This window comes from Hippoglossus hippoglossus, chromosome 1 (genome assembly GCF_009819705.1).
Source record: "Hippoglossus hippoglossus isolate fHipHip1 chromosome 1, fHipHip1.pri, whole genome shotgun sequence".
NCBI classification, from domain to species: domain Eukaryota; kingdom Metazoa; phylum Chordata; class Actinopteri; order Pleuronectiformes; family Pleuronectidae; genus Hippoglossus; species Hippoglossus hippoglossus.
In genome coordinates this window covers 6,822,500-6,837,165 of record NC_047151.1, presented here as the reverse complement: position 1 = coordinate 6,837,165, position 14,666 = coordinate 6,822,500, and the positions used below count along the sequence as shown (strand labels likewise).

At 41.9% G+C, this 14,666-nt stretch overlaps 1 protein-coding gene across 1 annotated transcript; it reads right to left on the bottom strand.

Annotated features, from left to right (window-relative positions):
* Window positions 1-323: 323 nt before the first annotated feature.
* gpr78a (G protein-coupled receptor 78a) lies at window positions 324-3,631 on the bottom strand. The gene is made up of 3 exons (XM_034587242.1): window positions 2,654-3,631; window positions 1,789-1,902; window positions 324-1,343 (listed from the first exon to the last, which is right to left on the bottom strand). The coding sequence occupies exons 1-3, from the start codon at window positions 3,340-3,342 to the stop codon at window positions 1,100-1,102; spliced, it is 1,047 nt and encodes a 348-aa protein (XP_034443133.1). The 5' UTR covers window positions 3,343-3,631; the 3' UTR covers window positions 324-1,099.
* Window positions 3,632-14,666: the final 11,035 nt, after the last annotated feature.

The following is a 14,666-nucleotide window of genomic DNA, read 5'->3' as shown; positions in this document are numbered from 1 at the left end:
AATTTCACTGAAAGATGAAGGCTCGATTTACCGCTCCAAGGAAATACGTCTACCATTAAGCAACCAAAAGCACTTCTGTTTCCCCTGCAATTGCACTAGCTTACTTCAGATTGTGGCTACGGTGCAGAGCCACCAGAGTAACAATGGATTCATTTAATTAAAATAAGAAGAGCCCCACTCAGAGTCTGAGTTAACCCGGTCAAGAAATATGTGTGAAGGACATGCACGCAGAGATAGGGAGACTTTCTACTTTAAATTTTGATTTTTACAGTTGATTCACACTTTGAAGGTGTCATACCACTTGGAAGTGATAGGGTGGGGAGTTGAAAAAGTTGACAGTAATAGTTAGGAAAATGTGTTTTCTACTTTTTATTTTTTTATTTCACCTAAAAAAATACTACAAATGAGATCAATCTGTTTGAACTGTTCACACTTCGTGGATGTGAACATGATCTGATTAGAGTTCATGTAGCAAAACCACTGTGTAAACAGTGTAAACCACTGTTTTATCACAACTGTCAGATAATATATAATAGATACATCCAACAGTATCATTATATTATTAGACATCTAATGATGCTTTATTCAAACAGCAGACTCAGTGTATCTGTGACAGTGGAGTTTATTATTTAATCTGTGTTTTTTGCTATGATATAACATCCTCACACATTTCTTTTTAAACATGTCACAATCTTTAATATTAGCATCAAAACAGTCATCAGAATAATTTTTGTTTCCAAGTTTTTCACTGAAACATGAAGACCACTTCCTGACAAATGTAAGATTATTTAAAACATACATTTCCATTGATGGTATAGTGCTGTGGTTTTCATGTGGTGTATCTTTGGCAATGCCTCAGCAGGTAAAGTGATGAGCCCTGTGGGAACAACACTCTGAGAAGGGCCTTTGGCAAACATCAGAGGTCTCACTGTCTACACTGGCTTGAACAGTCCCATGGTTCAAGCCCTCAAGTGTCCTTGAGCAAGGCAATGACACCTTTCCATCGGCGGGGCAGCTACTTTCTAAAGTGCCTGACCTCTGAACCTTCCTGCAGAAGGTGATGAAGGTAATGATTCACTTAAAAACTAGCACATTGAGCTCAAGTAATTCTGGCAATGCAGGAATCGTCTGCGGTGTCCAGTGTGCTGCTAATGCTGTGGGCAGACAGCGAGTAACGATCCTTTCTCAGAACCCGGCTGATGACACTGACCAGGACCTTCCTGTACTGATGCCGCAGCAGACAGTAGACAAACGGGTCACTGGAGGCCTTGGCATAGGACAGACATTTGGTGGCGATACCTACATATCGAGGGATGTGCATGGAGGGCAACAACTCCACCAACCTGCAGGAGAAATACAAGCAGCATACATTAATCCTGAATCCTAATCATGGAAACCCATTGTCTTATGCCATCTCGTCTCCTTATTGAAATATAGTCACTTTTCATGATGCTGTAAATAACCTGGGCAGAGTCTTCAGTGTGGACATATCCACTCATGTCTTTATTTATTCCCCATTCTGTCAACAGTTATTTTATGACAATTTTTATGTTGGAGAGGTGATTTAACTTCAATTAATTCAAGATTATATCAAGTTGCTCTTTTTTACATTAGGAATTTCAGTAAGGTTGTATTTTACATACTACAAAGATGAACATAATAGTCAAACCCATGATCAGACACACCCAGGACATATAATAGATTTTTTAGGTCATTGTTGTACAAATAGCTCATCTGAAGGTAAACAAGTTTCACAGGAAGTCAGTGAGTCACAGTGCTGAGTGTTACCTTGTTATAACATAGGGTGAATAGCAGAGGATGAAGGAGCCGATGAAGATGCAAATTTTCTTAGTGGCGCGCTGCCTCCTCTTCTTCTGTTCTGCCAGACATCTCTCCTTCACACTGACAGACACAGAGAAAGATTAATTAATGTCTCACCCCACAACGGAAATATACAAAACATTTATATATAAATATATTGAATATATATAGTTATAAACATAATTGACAGCTTGACAAAACAGGCTCTGTGTCATGTGTGAACATTCAGAACCCCAAAGCATTCGAATGGACATCTAGGATTACTGTCATGTGTCTGTCAACACAAGGAACAAACTTATTCGGTCGATCATATTGGAAATAATTTGTGTTCAAACAGGTGATGTGACATGTCACATAAATGTCAAAATATAATATGAAAGGTCCATAGCTATTACTCTGGATTTAAACTTAACAGTCTAATGGAATGGTCAGGGGGATCTGAAGGGCACTGGAAGGATAATATGAAATATAAATAGAGAAATACTGTTTTGACTTACTGTGACTTCTCTGATTTGATTTTATAATCTATAATGTATAGTTTATAATGTAATCTATAAATTTAAATGAAATAATCAATCAAATGATTTACAAAATATTAAATAAAGTTAAAGCTAAATAAAATACAATATTTTCAAAATGTTATAATATTAGTAATAACATATTTGAAAGCTGTTTATTGTCATTGCTATTAAATAGTTGCTCGATCCATGGAATACTGATGAATGAATGCATTTAGAGTTGTTTTATTTTTGAGTTTGGAACATATCTGGTCAAACTGCCCTGGGAACAACCTTCGCCTCAAAGTTGAATCTCCATCAGCTTTAGACTTTACCTGGGGTGAATATCGACCAGCAGCAGCAGGGTCTGCACTGTGATCACATCTATCCTCTTGCAGTGGGACCTGGCCACTCTCAGAACTTTCAGGTAAGCGAAGCACAGGACGAAGAGGCAGAGCGCGAAGCTGCTGAGGTGGAACAGCACCGTGAAGGTCGTATAGGCTGCGAGCTGCAGCGACCTCTCCTCCCCGGCCAGGTGCAGCGTGCAGGAGGCGTAAGTGTGGCTGTATCCCCCCCAGTCCATCAGTAGCTGGGAGACAGAAAACGCGAGCGAGTGTAGCCACGAGTACGCCACGATCAGGAGCGCGTCCCTGTAGCGCATCTTGCTGGAGTAACTCAGGGGAAACACCACCGCTATCCACCTGTCCACGCTGAGCGCGGCCATGCTCAACATGGCATTAGTGGTGAGGAAAGTCTCCGCGAAACTCACAGCCCGGCAGAACAAGTGGCTGAAGGGCTTTGCGCTCTGGGCCACCCCGAGGAAAGTGGCGGGCATGTTGACGATGGCGAGGATGATGTTGGAGAAGGAGAGGTTCAGGATGAAGAGCCCGGGCACGTGCGACCTCAGCTCGGCGCTCTGGGTCAAGCATAGCAGCACGGACACGTTCGTCAGCAGCGAGACCACGGCGATCACCACTATGGACACCTCCAGGAGGAACTCCGGTATACCAGCATATGTGCTCATCTCTCGAGGTTTTAGCGGCTGCAGTTGTGGGGAGGATGGTGGTGGGAGTGCGCCATGCGCTCTGCTCGTGCCCCCCACCGGCTCTGAGAGATGCTCATCGTCCCGGCGCACGTGCCAGAAGCGCGCGTGTGACGAGGAGACACGCGGGGAGAGCTGTCCAGTGCTGAAACACCCAAACAAACCTCCCTGTCACTGTCAGTGACATGGACTACTTTTTAAACCTGTTAGAATTTATGTTGCTTCTGTCCTGCAATTAAAATTGTGATGCTCGTCTCTCTCCCCCTCCTGTATATGATAAATCCACCTCCCTCTCTCCCCTCTGTTTACTCTCCAGCGCCTCGTCTCTCGTGGACCAATGCCGTGTGCCCTGCACGTGCAGTCGGTAGCTAAGTCATGTGACGCTTGAGCAATATTCATGCAAGCAGGAGTGAATATCTGAGAAGGGGTGATGTCATGCTGTTTGCACTCAGCATGAGTTGCACTCTTCCTCCCCCAAGAGATGAGTTGTGTTTTTGTGCAGAAATGACCTGTGCAATAGGCGTGAGAGCAGGTCTGTTTGTGGATCCGGGCGCAAAACAAATGGAAAAATACTGATTTGTGGAGTGAGTGTGTGTTTGTGTGAGTGTTACTGTTTGTATACCTTCTTTTACAAACAGTATATTTCATGTAAATACCTTCCAGTGGGCCAACATGAGAGCATGAATCTGTGATAGTAACAGATTTTGTGCAACACCCACCCACACACACACAAACCTTAACCTAAAATCTAACCTTAAAAAGGTCTTCACCTTAAAATGTAATGATTTAACTTATGTAGATTTGCTTTTTATCACCATAAGGAAGACAAGTCCCCATAATGTGACAGATTAAGGGTCCCACAACATGAGTAACACCTGGACCATAAAAACACACACATACACCGATGTGTCTCCATTTCTTCAGATGACATATCAGTCACTTACATTTAATTTCTGGAGAGTTACTTTTAACTTAACCTACCTAATACTTGTCTAATCCTGAACATTACTTAAATTTAGCCTCAATTTAAACCCAAACCTTAATCCAAATTTTACCTTAAAACATTTCTTAACTTTACATGTAATGATTTACAATGTATGGGAACTTACTATCCCCAAACTGAAGACAAGTCCCTGTAATGTGAATAAACAGATTTAGGTCCCCACAACATGAGTAATACCTGGATCACACACACAAACACACGTGCACACACACACACAAAATCACTCATCTCCATAGCAACACCAAATCTCTGGTGACTTCCTCACTCTTTGAACTTCCTCTTCTTCACTTCTGATTTGTATTGATCTCCCATCAAATGCCTGTAAGAGAGCGCTTGCCAGCTCATGTTAATTTCACCTACACACTTCTAGAAAATATCAGACATTGACGTGTTGGGGATTCATTTACATAACAGACGCAGGTGTGAAGAGTGTGACGGCCTGGGGAAGTATATGAGAGGACGGGTAGAAGAAAAAAGGGATTAAGGGGGAGGAAGGAAGTGTGCAGGAGGGATAGATGGGATAAAAGGATGACAGTAGCCTACACCTTGCCTTCACAGCAGCAGTCAGGTGATTATATTTCTATTCACATCTTAAAGCATTATTCTAACAGGTTTAAATAATAATAAATCATGATATCACTTCAACAAGCTTGTGGAAATGATCTTGCAGTACTTTGTTGTGCATATGTGGATGTGAATACTTAAATCAAAACAAAACATTTGGTAAAAGGAGAATTTCTTTGCTATTTTGTCTTCCGGTCTTTTCCTTCAGTACCTGGGTAGGTTGTTTTTTATTACGATAAGAAATCCAGTGAATGGACAGTCAATTGTTTTTCACTGTGACTGATAAACCATCTCAAAGTAGAAAAAGCTTCCTTTCACCTCCACATGGAAACTAATGACATGAGCTTTGCTTTAGTACTGTCAGGGCTATGCTTCTCTCTGTAGCTAAATCATTACTACTGTTATTCAGACAAAAAGCTAAATAATAGTATTGTTAATATACAGTATGTTTACATAGAAGGGGGATATAACACAGAAAGACCACGTCTGTTGCTTGTTCGTGTCCTACAGAGTGACGCGTCTGCCTGTCCTATTGGCAGGATGTCCTTATTTGTCTATAATCGCTGCCTCTTCTTCGTCGTCCTGCTCTGTGGAACGGCTGTGGCTGTGGCGTATTAACTTAATGGCTCTAATGCTGTGAAGGAAAAAAGAGAGAGAAAAAGCGAGGGATAAAAGAGGAAGAGAGGGAATGAGAAATCACCCCTCAGCGAGAAGGAACCCTCTTAGAGGCCACGTGTTATCTCTGGGTTTCATGGCTGTGGGTGATATTATGCAAGCAACAGAATGCTGATGGCAGAAGCACTTAAGAAGATCTGCGAGTAGGTGAGGGATGGATCCGACTTCCCCTTCAGCCACTGCCCCCTGGCTCTATGACTGTTTATATGCTTTGCGTGTTTGTGCCGTTACGTAACACCGAAGTTCCCACAGTGTGCAGCACAATATGGAGCTCTCTCATCACCTTAAGTTTGCCTTTATTCCTTTGCTTGTGAGCTGGAAAATGATTTCACTTTGTCCTTCGTTCCACTGCAGGTGGATTTTTGTCTATTTTAACCATTATATTAAATTTAAATGCACGATTACACCCACAGTCTGGACTCCTGGGTGCAGCTCTCTGAGGCTCATTGTGACTGAGGGAAAGAAATCACACCTCTTTGGCAGCGGTGACCCCGATCTGTCTTTCCTGTTCATTTCAGTTCTTTACTTGAAAGATCTGAGAGCGAGGCCTTTTGTTGAGGTGACGGTAGCATGCCCCTGCGGTGATATACCTGCGCAGTGATGATGGTGATGAGAGGAGAATGAGCGATATGGAGAAAAAAGAGACATAAGAAGATGATGTGAGGATGGGGAGACAATGGAAACAAATGTCATGGGTGATTGTTTCTGGAGCGTGGGAGTCTTGGTGTATAAATAGGTCTCGGCGCAGAGACGCTAACTCACACAGACACTCACATGTCCGGACACACACATATACTCACTTTCATCCATGCTCTCTGTCACTCTCCCTTTCCCACCCTGCCTCTCTCGCTCTCTCTCTCTCTCTCTCTCTCTCTCTCTCTCTCTCTCTCTCTCTCTCTCTCTCTCTCTCTCTTATTTTCTCTCTCAGTCAGGGCGCCTGACTGAGGAATGAGTGTGCACCAGTGTGTGATGCTTATAAAGGTGGGAGACAACCTTTTCACACTTTTGATTATACAATAATAATTTTGGACGCACAGGCTTAGCATGAATCAGGTCAAATCTATGTGCAGTTGTTTAATTTTAGCAAACATAACTAAATAAAAATATTACAAATATCATGTAATGTTCAACCACATTTGCTATTTAGATTTCAGATCTGCTACAAATTGCACATACTCATAAATATCAGTCCCCTGAACATACCTGATCCATTATTTATTCTCTTCTTAAATGAGAAATCAATAAATATTTTGTAAAATTAAATGTAAAATCTCACAATGATAAAGAAAGTGAAAAAAATCCATGGATCATTAATTAAATCATCATAAAACACACTTAGTAAAAAGCCGACAGAAGCTGGATAAACATACCTAAACCATCATGGGTTGTGTTTCCACATTCCCCCTTCCACAATAATCCATTTCTGGGTATCATCACAAGAAACCTTCAATTTGTTGTGTTAAACTTTGAATTAAGAGTGTTCGACAATGATTAAATTGTTACTTTTCAATTGAATTTGTTGGGTTTGGCATCTGGGCTCTTTATTGTTAAAAAGGAAGGAAAAGGGGATCTTACTTTTTAACAAACAGGTTTACTCACACTTTGGTTAGCGAAAGATAACTTTGCTTTGCAATTTAAAAAAATGTTTATTTTACAAAAAGTTTTGTCAAACAAACAAATAAAACGGAATTCACACTCAGTACTCACAATCCGTGCATTGTCCATCGCGTCTTGTCTAGAACTGCAATCCTCATCCAATTTCATCCACATAAACCATAGAATTGCGGCCCTGAAACTTTGGTCCTGAATCCCCTACTCCCCTGATCTGGATCAACACCGAAATGTATTGGGTTCTTTTCTGACCATTACGCATCCTTCCACCAAGTTTTGTGCATCGACAGTGTGAAGACCCTAATGCTTTTCGTTTGATTATGCAAGCTAATTAATCACATTTTTGACGGCTTGAACATACTCGAACACTCATCAAACTTTGCGGATGCGCCAGGCGTGGTGAAAATGTACCGATTCTGGAGTAATTGGAAATGGGCGTGTCAGAATGGCTTAACAGCGCCTCCTAAAACACAGCCCCTGAGTTTGCTTTCACTGATCTTCACGAAAATCGGTACACATGTGTATCATGACCAGTCGAACAAATAAGTCTCAAGGAGCATTATGAAAAACGCAACAGGAAGTCGGCCATTTGGGATTTAGTGGCCATTTTTACCACTTTACACATTTTTGACAAACTCCTGCTTGAGCTTTCATCAGATCAACTTTAAATTCAGTTAGTGTCATCTTAACTCCATGGAGATTAAAAGATTAAAGATTAAAACATTTTTTTGTGTACGTCACACGGTGTGACCGTGGCGTGGTGTCGGATTTTGATTATGAAAAAAGAGTGATTTATTATATCTCCTCATTGCATTGTCCAATCAGCCTCAAACCTCTTTCACACGATCACAGTCCTGGCCTGAACAGATCCATATGTCAACATTGACTCATGATCACAGTGCCATCTGCAAGCGACAGGAAGTGACATGTTTTATACTTTGACACACTGCTCCTTGCTGGTTTACAATATACAGCTCAAATGAGCTCAGACAAGTCACATGACCTTCATAATACTTCATGGTCAGAATTGTGACTTTTCCTCAAACCTTGTAAACATTGAGGTGCAGCGAAGTTTGATCCTTCAAAGGAAATGCAGTCATCATTACTCCTCTGTGCATTGTCCAATCAGCTGTTGTGCAATAATGCATTAAACGTGATACCATAAAATGGTGTGCCTTTCGGCATTCAATAAATTTGGTTATCAAAATAAAATATTAAATATTAATATTTTATTATTCATATTAAATAATAACTTTAATTGATTAAAGTTACCTCGGGGCACCACCCTTCAAAGGAAGGGAAAAGATAGCCAATTTATTGATTAAGTCTCATAAAAGTACTAACTACAAATTTGGAACTCTGATTAACAATTAAATTAATAACTATAACCAAAATTACCATATAGATTAGGGATGCACCTATATGGAAATTCTTGGCCGATACCGATACCGATATTTAAAACAACAATCTAGCCGATAGCCGATACCGATATTTGTTTATTACTTGCATGTGGCCTTCTTGGTGTGTAACGCCGGGTTTACACCGGGCGCTGAAGCGCCGCCCCGCGCCGCGCAGCGTTATTCTCAAGCGCGCAGCCGCCTGGCTGTTCACACCGGACCCGCATTTCTCCGCGTCGGTCAGCCCGTGATTCTCCGCTTGTTGTTGTATGTAACCCGTTCAATGTCGGGTGTCGGGGGTAAATGACTATTCTCCAAGCAAGCCTTTAGCCCCCCCCTCTCTCTCTTTTTATCTATATGACTGCTTGTGTGGCTGTAGTGGATGGGCAGAGGGGGACATTTAATTATGTGATTGGGAAAATTGGGAAAATTAAAACTCCAGGACAACAGAAGGGGAATACAAAGTATGGGATGCATATTTGATCATTTATATCATATCAAATATGTCATTTATATCGTTTAAAATCATTTTTCAGTCTGTTTCCTGGCGCGATACGCTCGCTCGCACGCCGAAACCATCGGTGAAGGGCGCTGGCGCGGCGCGGCGCATCGCAGCCCATGTGAACCGCACAAAGGTTTAACAGGGGGGGGGATGGGAGGCGCCCGGCTTTCCTTGGTGCTGCGCTGCGCAGCGCGGCGCTTCAGCGCCCGGTGTAAACCCGGCGTCAGTGTACCATAATCTGGATGCCAGATTGGCAGGCTGCAGAAAACATACCAATGAATATCGGCCAATGTTATCGGTGAAAGTCAAGTTTATTACCGATACGCCGATAGCAGTAAACGAGGCGAATATCGGCCGCTACCGATATACGGCCGATACATCGGTGCACCACTAATATAGATAATAGCTAAGTTGAAGGATATGGAGTTCTTGACAGTGTAGAGGTTGGCAAAATTCACTTATGCAACATTAATGAAAAAAACATTTGTGAAAGAAAAACATTTATTATGAATATAATAAAGTATAAAAAACACAAATTACTAACGGTGTACTTATTAAACAAAGATAGGTATGTGAGTCTACATGTGTGTGTGTCTGTGTGAGTCAGCGTGCTTTCAAAATGGCGGCTGGCCAAAGAGATAACACCCTTCCCCCCCTATTGGAGTGTTTACGACCTGTAGCGGGGGTCAGAGCTAATTAGGTGAAGAGACATGCGTGTCTCTGTGTATGTTGATTCCAAGTTAGAGAAAGAGTGTAGAGTGGATGCAACAAAAGACTGTGAAGAGCATAACAGACTAACATTACTTTCCAATAACTTATAACCAAAATATCACAACCCCACAAATCAAACTTATAAACATCACACAGAATCGAATAAACAGTCTTGCTTAGCCTAGTATAATTATTAAGCCCAGTTGTGTTACCCGTCCTTGGAAAGGGAAAAGAGGTTGCTGTGCAGTTCGCAGTTCGGTGAAATCTACTTGCTGGTTGTGTGGCTACTGCCTTTGTGGTTCTGTTGGGCTCAGTTGCTGTTTGAAGTTCTCCAGCAGGACATCGCGTCGCTGCTTGAAGGGTTGGTAGAGCTTGAATTGCGAGGAGGTTTCCTTGGTGAGATGAGCTGGAAGCTGCACCTTTGAGCTCCTCTCGAAGAGTTGGATGGAAAGAGGCTGGACAGCCTTCCCCTCTCGGAAGGGATTGTAGAAAGAGATAGAAGAAAGGGGGAACAGGCCTTATATTGGCCCGGTGACCTCACAGGTCATGGGGCCCAGAGTGACCAATAGGAGTTGAAACCTGTGTCCCTGGGGGGGTTTTCACACCTCTGTGTGACGTTGAGGCCCCTGGGAGAGTTCCTTGCTCTGGTTTTCTCCAGAACAAAGGACATGCGGCTTCAGGCTTTTGACTACCCATGTAGGCCGAAGTGTAGTACACAAATAACCATGTCCCAACACAGCCTCAAACTTCTTTCACACGATCACAGTCCCGGCCTGAACAGATCCATATGTGGGCCCGAGAGCCCTAGTTGGTTAGTAGTTTTTGCTAACTTACACACGCTGATGAAAACATCACATCCTTGTTGCTGGTAACAAGAGGTTATAATGTGTCCTCTGTTCAGAAGTTGCACAAGTGTACGTAGGCAGCTGGACTTGCTTATGTTCCATGAGGGCGTTTCACCTCCCCTTCAAAATGCTTCTTCAGTTCTGACTGACTAATGGAGGGTTTCAGATATTTAACCTAAAAATAAAGCCAACGAATGCTGCCATCTTGCGCCGATGATATTATTTGGAACCAGAAGAGCAACTGGGGGATGGAGCCACAGGTAGACGTGATTGACCAATTGCGAGTCAGTCTCATCTGTCAAACACGATGTTTCACCCTATTTTTATAGCATCAAATAAATAATTTAAACCAAAATAAAATAGCACTTGAACAAATATCAGTAATATATAAAAGGTAAATCAAAGAAACCATCTTTAAGAAAAAATGATTTGTACCATATGCTAACATGGAGGAAGCCTGATGATTTGGCTTCACTTTTGGGGAGCCATGATATCTTCTATACAGTCTGGTATCAATAGTGATGTCCTTCACTGTACCTCAGTGTTAACTTGAGATCTCTTTGGACAAACCAAGGAGCGACATTTATCTTTAGCTTCTATTCCCAGTCAGAATAACTTCTTCAAATGCAAAACCCCAAAGTTAACCCTAGACATCTTCCTTTCTGCTGTTAGAATATCTTCCTGAAGACTATATCCTAAAAGAAGCTGCATTATTTTGTCAGCAAAACTAAAATATGACCAACTGCCACCTGAAGAAACTACAGCAAAAACTGTCAAGGTAACCAAGCAAATACAGACACAGCCTGACTGACAATAAGCTAAAAAATATTAAAAACAAAGAGGAACCTTTTCCAACACAGCAGGCATTCTTCTCAGTACAAGGTAATTACACTGAATATACTGCACAAGCAGGAGGGATGGTAGAGGCTGCTTTCACACCCACACACACACATCTATGAACTTAACCAGCTTACACACATACAGTTATATTGTCTGTGCAAGCTTGAGCACACGCCCACGCAGGGGTCACAAGATGAGGACACGCAACTGAATTATTCAAAATCCAGAGAAATTCCCCTTAAAAGAAAGAAGTGGAGTTGAGCGAAGTGGCTGCAGAACGGATTTATGAAGAAAGAGAGAGAGAGGGAAAGAGAAAGAGAGAGACACAGACACAAACCCACATACCCACACACTCATACAGAGTGAGGCAGAAACTAGAAAGCATGAGTCAGCAGTCTGCCAGAATGAGGGAGCTGAGAGACAGAGGGAAGGCTCACAGGATTTAGCTATAACCGGAGCTTTGACAAAAGAATTTCTGTGTGACTGCGTTTCTGTGTGTGTGTGTGTGTTTCCTTGGCATGAGTGTACTCAATGACATCCAGTTCAGTTAGCAGTCTGTGTAACACCACAGCAAGGGTTTTACTCAACCGTTTTGCTCAGGGCGCGACAGAAATACTTTAATCTCAATGGAATAATTTAACATTTTGGGGAAATGCACTGATTAATACTACTCTATACTTACAGTTTACATCTAGTGGTAAAGTTACATTTCATTAAATGTCATTTAACTGACGCATTTATCCAAAGCGTACGTGCATTCAGTATTCTTGAGGGACCATTTTTTGGGATTTGACCAGCTAACCTTCTGGTTGGAGGACAACTGCACTACCACCTCAACCACAGCCACCCCGTTATGTTGCATGTTGCAAATGAGCTGAATATCCCTCCCCTCACCCTCCCCTTCCAAACATGAAAGAGAACCTGCTATAGCCTTCAGTTGTCAGATAAACTGAAAAGGTATTTAGTTTGTCCAGTTTGGGCTACTGTAAAAAAACATGGCGGCCTCCGTAAAGAGGACCCGCTCCTGATGTAAATATAAAGTATTTATTTATAAAGGGCCCCTTCTAGGGTAAAGAAAACAACAATTTGTAAAAATGTAATGAAACAAACTAGTGAAAACATCACTAGGATGATTCTATATTCAAATTTGACCCCTTTCACCTAAATTTTATTCACTGAACCTTTAAACACTGGGAACAAGATGGAGAACTGTTCAAATCAGTCATCCTTATTTTACAAAACCAACCTAGCAGCACTATTTAAGATCACTATTTTATCTGATATTGCCGTTTTATGGCGACCAGTGACTCCATCACGTATTCACTTGTGGCCTGGCAACCAAATGGTGCCTCGTCTGCCATCAAACCTGGAGAGGAGCATTGTTGGAGGAACAAATACAAAGTGCAATGGTCACCTCTCTGATGTCATGAATTCATCAGGTGTCACTCAGGATCTGTCAAAGTTGCAAGGCTGGCCTATTAAGGTTAGTATGGTTATTGCAGCATTGAAGCATGTGTTACCCTGGATGCAAAGTGAAGTCAGAAGCAGGGTGTTGTTTTCACCCCTGTCTGTGTGTATGAGCGTATTTATGTGTACAAAATAACTCAACAGCGCATCAACGGATTGTAACCAAACTTGGTCGGAACATTTCATTGGAGGGTATCTCCAGATGAGTAAGGTAAATGGACATCAGGGACATAAATACATTTTCTCCATAAATAGAGATAATCTAAAGTTTATATTGTTCAGAAAATGAATCCCTATCAGGTGATTTCATTTTTTTCTATATTTTCTATACACCAGTTCACCTATACAGCTCTAATTTGAAACGTTACAACTGTATTTCCTGTAATATCTATAAGCTCAGAGAATATTTCGCAAAGCTGCATAAAACAAGTCCCTTATCAGGGGATTTAATGTCAAACATATTCACACCCACAAGTCTTAGTGCTCGAAAGCTAGAGACCACAAAAAGAGACACTGGAGACTCAGTTTACTTTGGGGGGGAAAAGAAGCAGAAAGGGGGAGTGTGAATGAGAAATAGAGAAGATGTGGAAGAATGAAATTAAACAAATTAGACAAAGAAAGTATTTAGTAAGGGAGAGGGGCTGGAGATGTAATGAAGAACAACGTTAAGCATCTGTGTTGGCATTTGTATTCATAATGAAAAAAAGGAGTCAAACACTTATTACATCTTTTGTATAACCACTGCTTTCTCTCTCTGTTGACAGAAACTTGTTAGGATGGACCACAAGGACAAAGAGCGAGACAAAGACAAAATCAAGAGAGGCGTCACCCTCTGTCTCACTTCAGTCCAGTAAAAATGTCAATGACTATGGACAGCCAAAGTATTTCTCTGTAGGGACAAACTCAATAAACCTGGAATGCCTGGAATTTCGGCCCCCACATTCAATCTTGGCCTTTGCAAATCAGAGATACTCTCCAGTGTCCTAAAGTATCTGTTATAAGTATAAGCACAGTCTAATGACATGCACAGCTTAGCACAGTGTGTCACAGAAACTCAGTTATTACATTTGGGGGAGAGGAGGCAGAGAGAGAACATTACTCAACACAACAACACATGGGTCTGCTTAGTATAATTGTCCAGTTGTGGAGCCTCACATGTGTGAGAGACCCTGCCTAAAGCTATATGTGTGTGTTTGTGTGTGGGAACATGTGTATGTGTTTGTTTGTGTGTGTGTGCGCGAACGTGTGTGTTTGTGTGCCTGTGCGACTGTGTGTGTTCTCATATGGTCAAAGGAGTGAGTAACTAAGATTGGGAACTGGTCCAAGAAGAAAATGGCAAAACAGAAAGCGCCCACAATCGAAATCTCCAGTAAGCCAGATCCACTGAGTTTACAGTGAAGTTGTGAGTTGGAGAAAGTTTGTAATCACAGACTGCAGACTGGGGCAGCTGGCATGGCAACAGAAGTTTGGACAGATTGGACTCAATTAAAAAGAAAAAGCGAAAAAAAAACGAACTACTTCCATCTGTCTGGCATCCAACTCTCACTGTATGACTCACCGCCTTACTAACCAGAACTACTGTGGGCAACGTACTGTAGGAAGAGAGGAGGAGCAAATAAGATAAGTGTTTTAACCTACCACACACACACACACACACACACACACACACACACACACACACACACACACAC

Bases quoted from the DNA above. Each gene is read 5' to 3' on its own strand.
- gpr78a (XM_034587242.1), bottom strand. From the start codon at position 3,342: ATGAGCACATATGCTGGTATACCGGAGTTCCTCCTGGAGGTGTCCATA. The intron at 1,903-2,653 runs GTAAAGTCTAAA...TGTGTCTGTCAG, and splicing joins CTGGTCGATATTCACCCCAG to TGTGAAGGAGAGATGTCTGG. The intron at 1,344-1,788 runs GTAACACTCAGC...TTTCTCCTGCAG, and splicing joins TCACCCTATGTTATAACAAG to GTTGGTGGAGTTGTTGCCCT.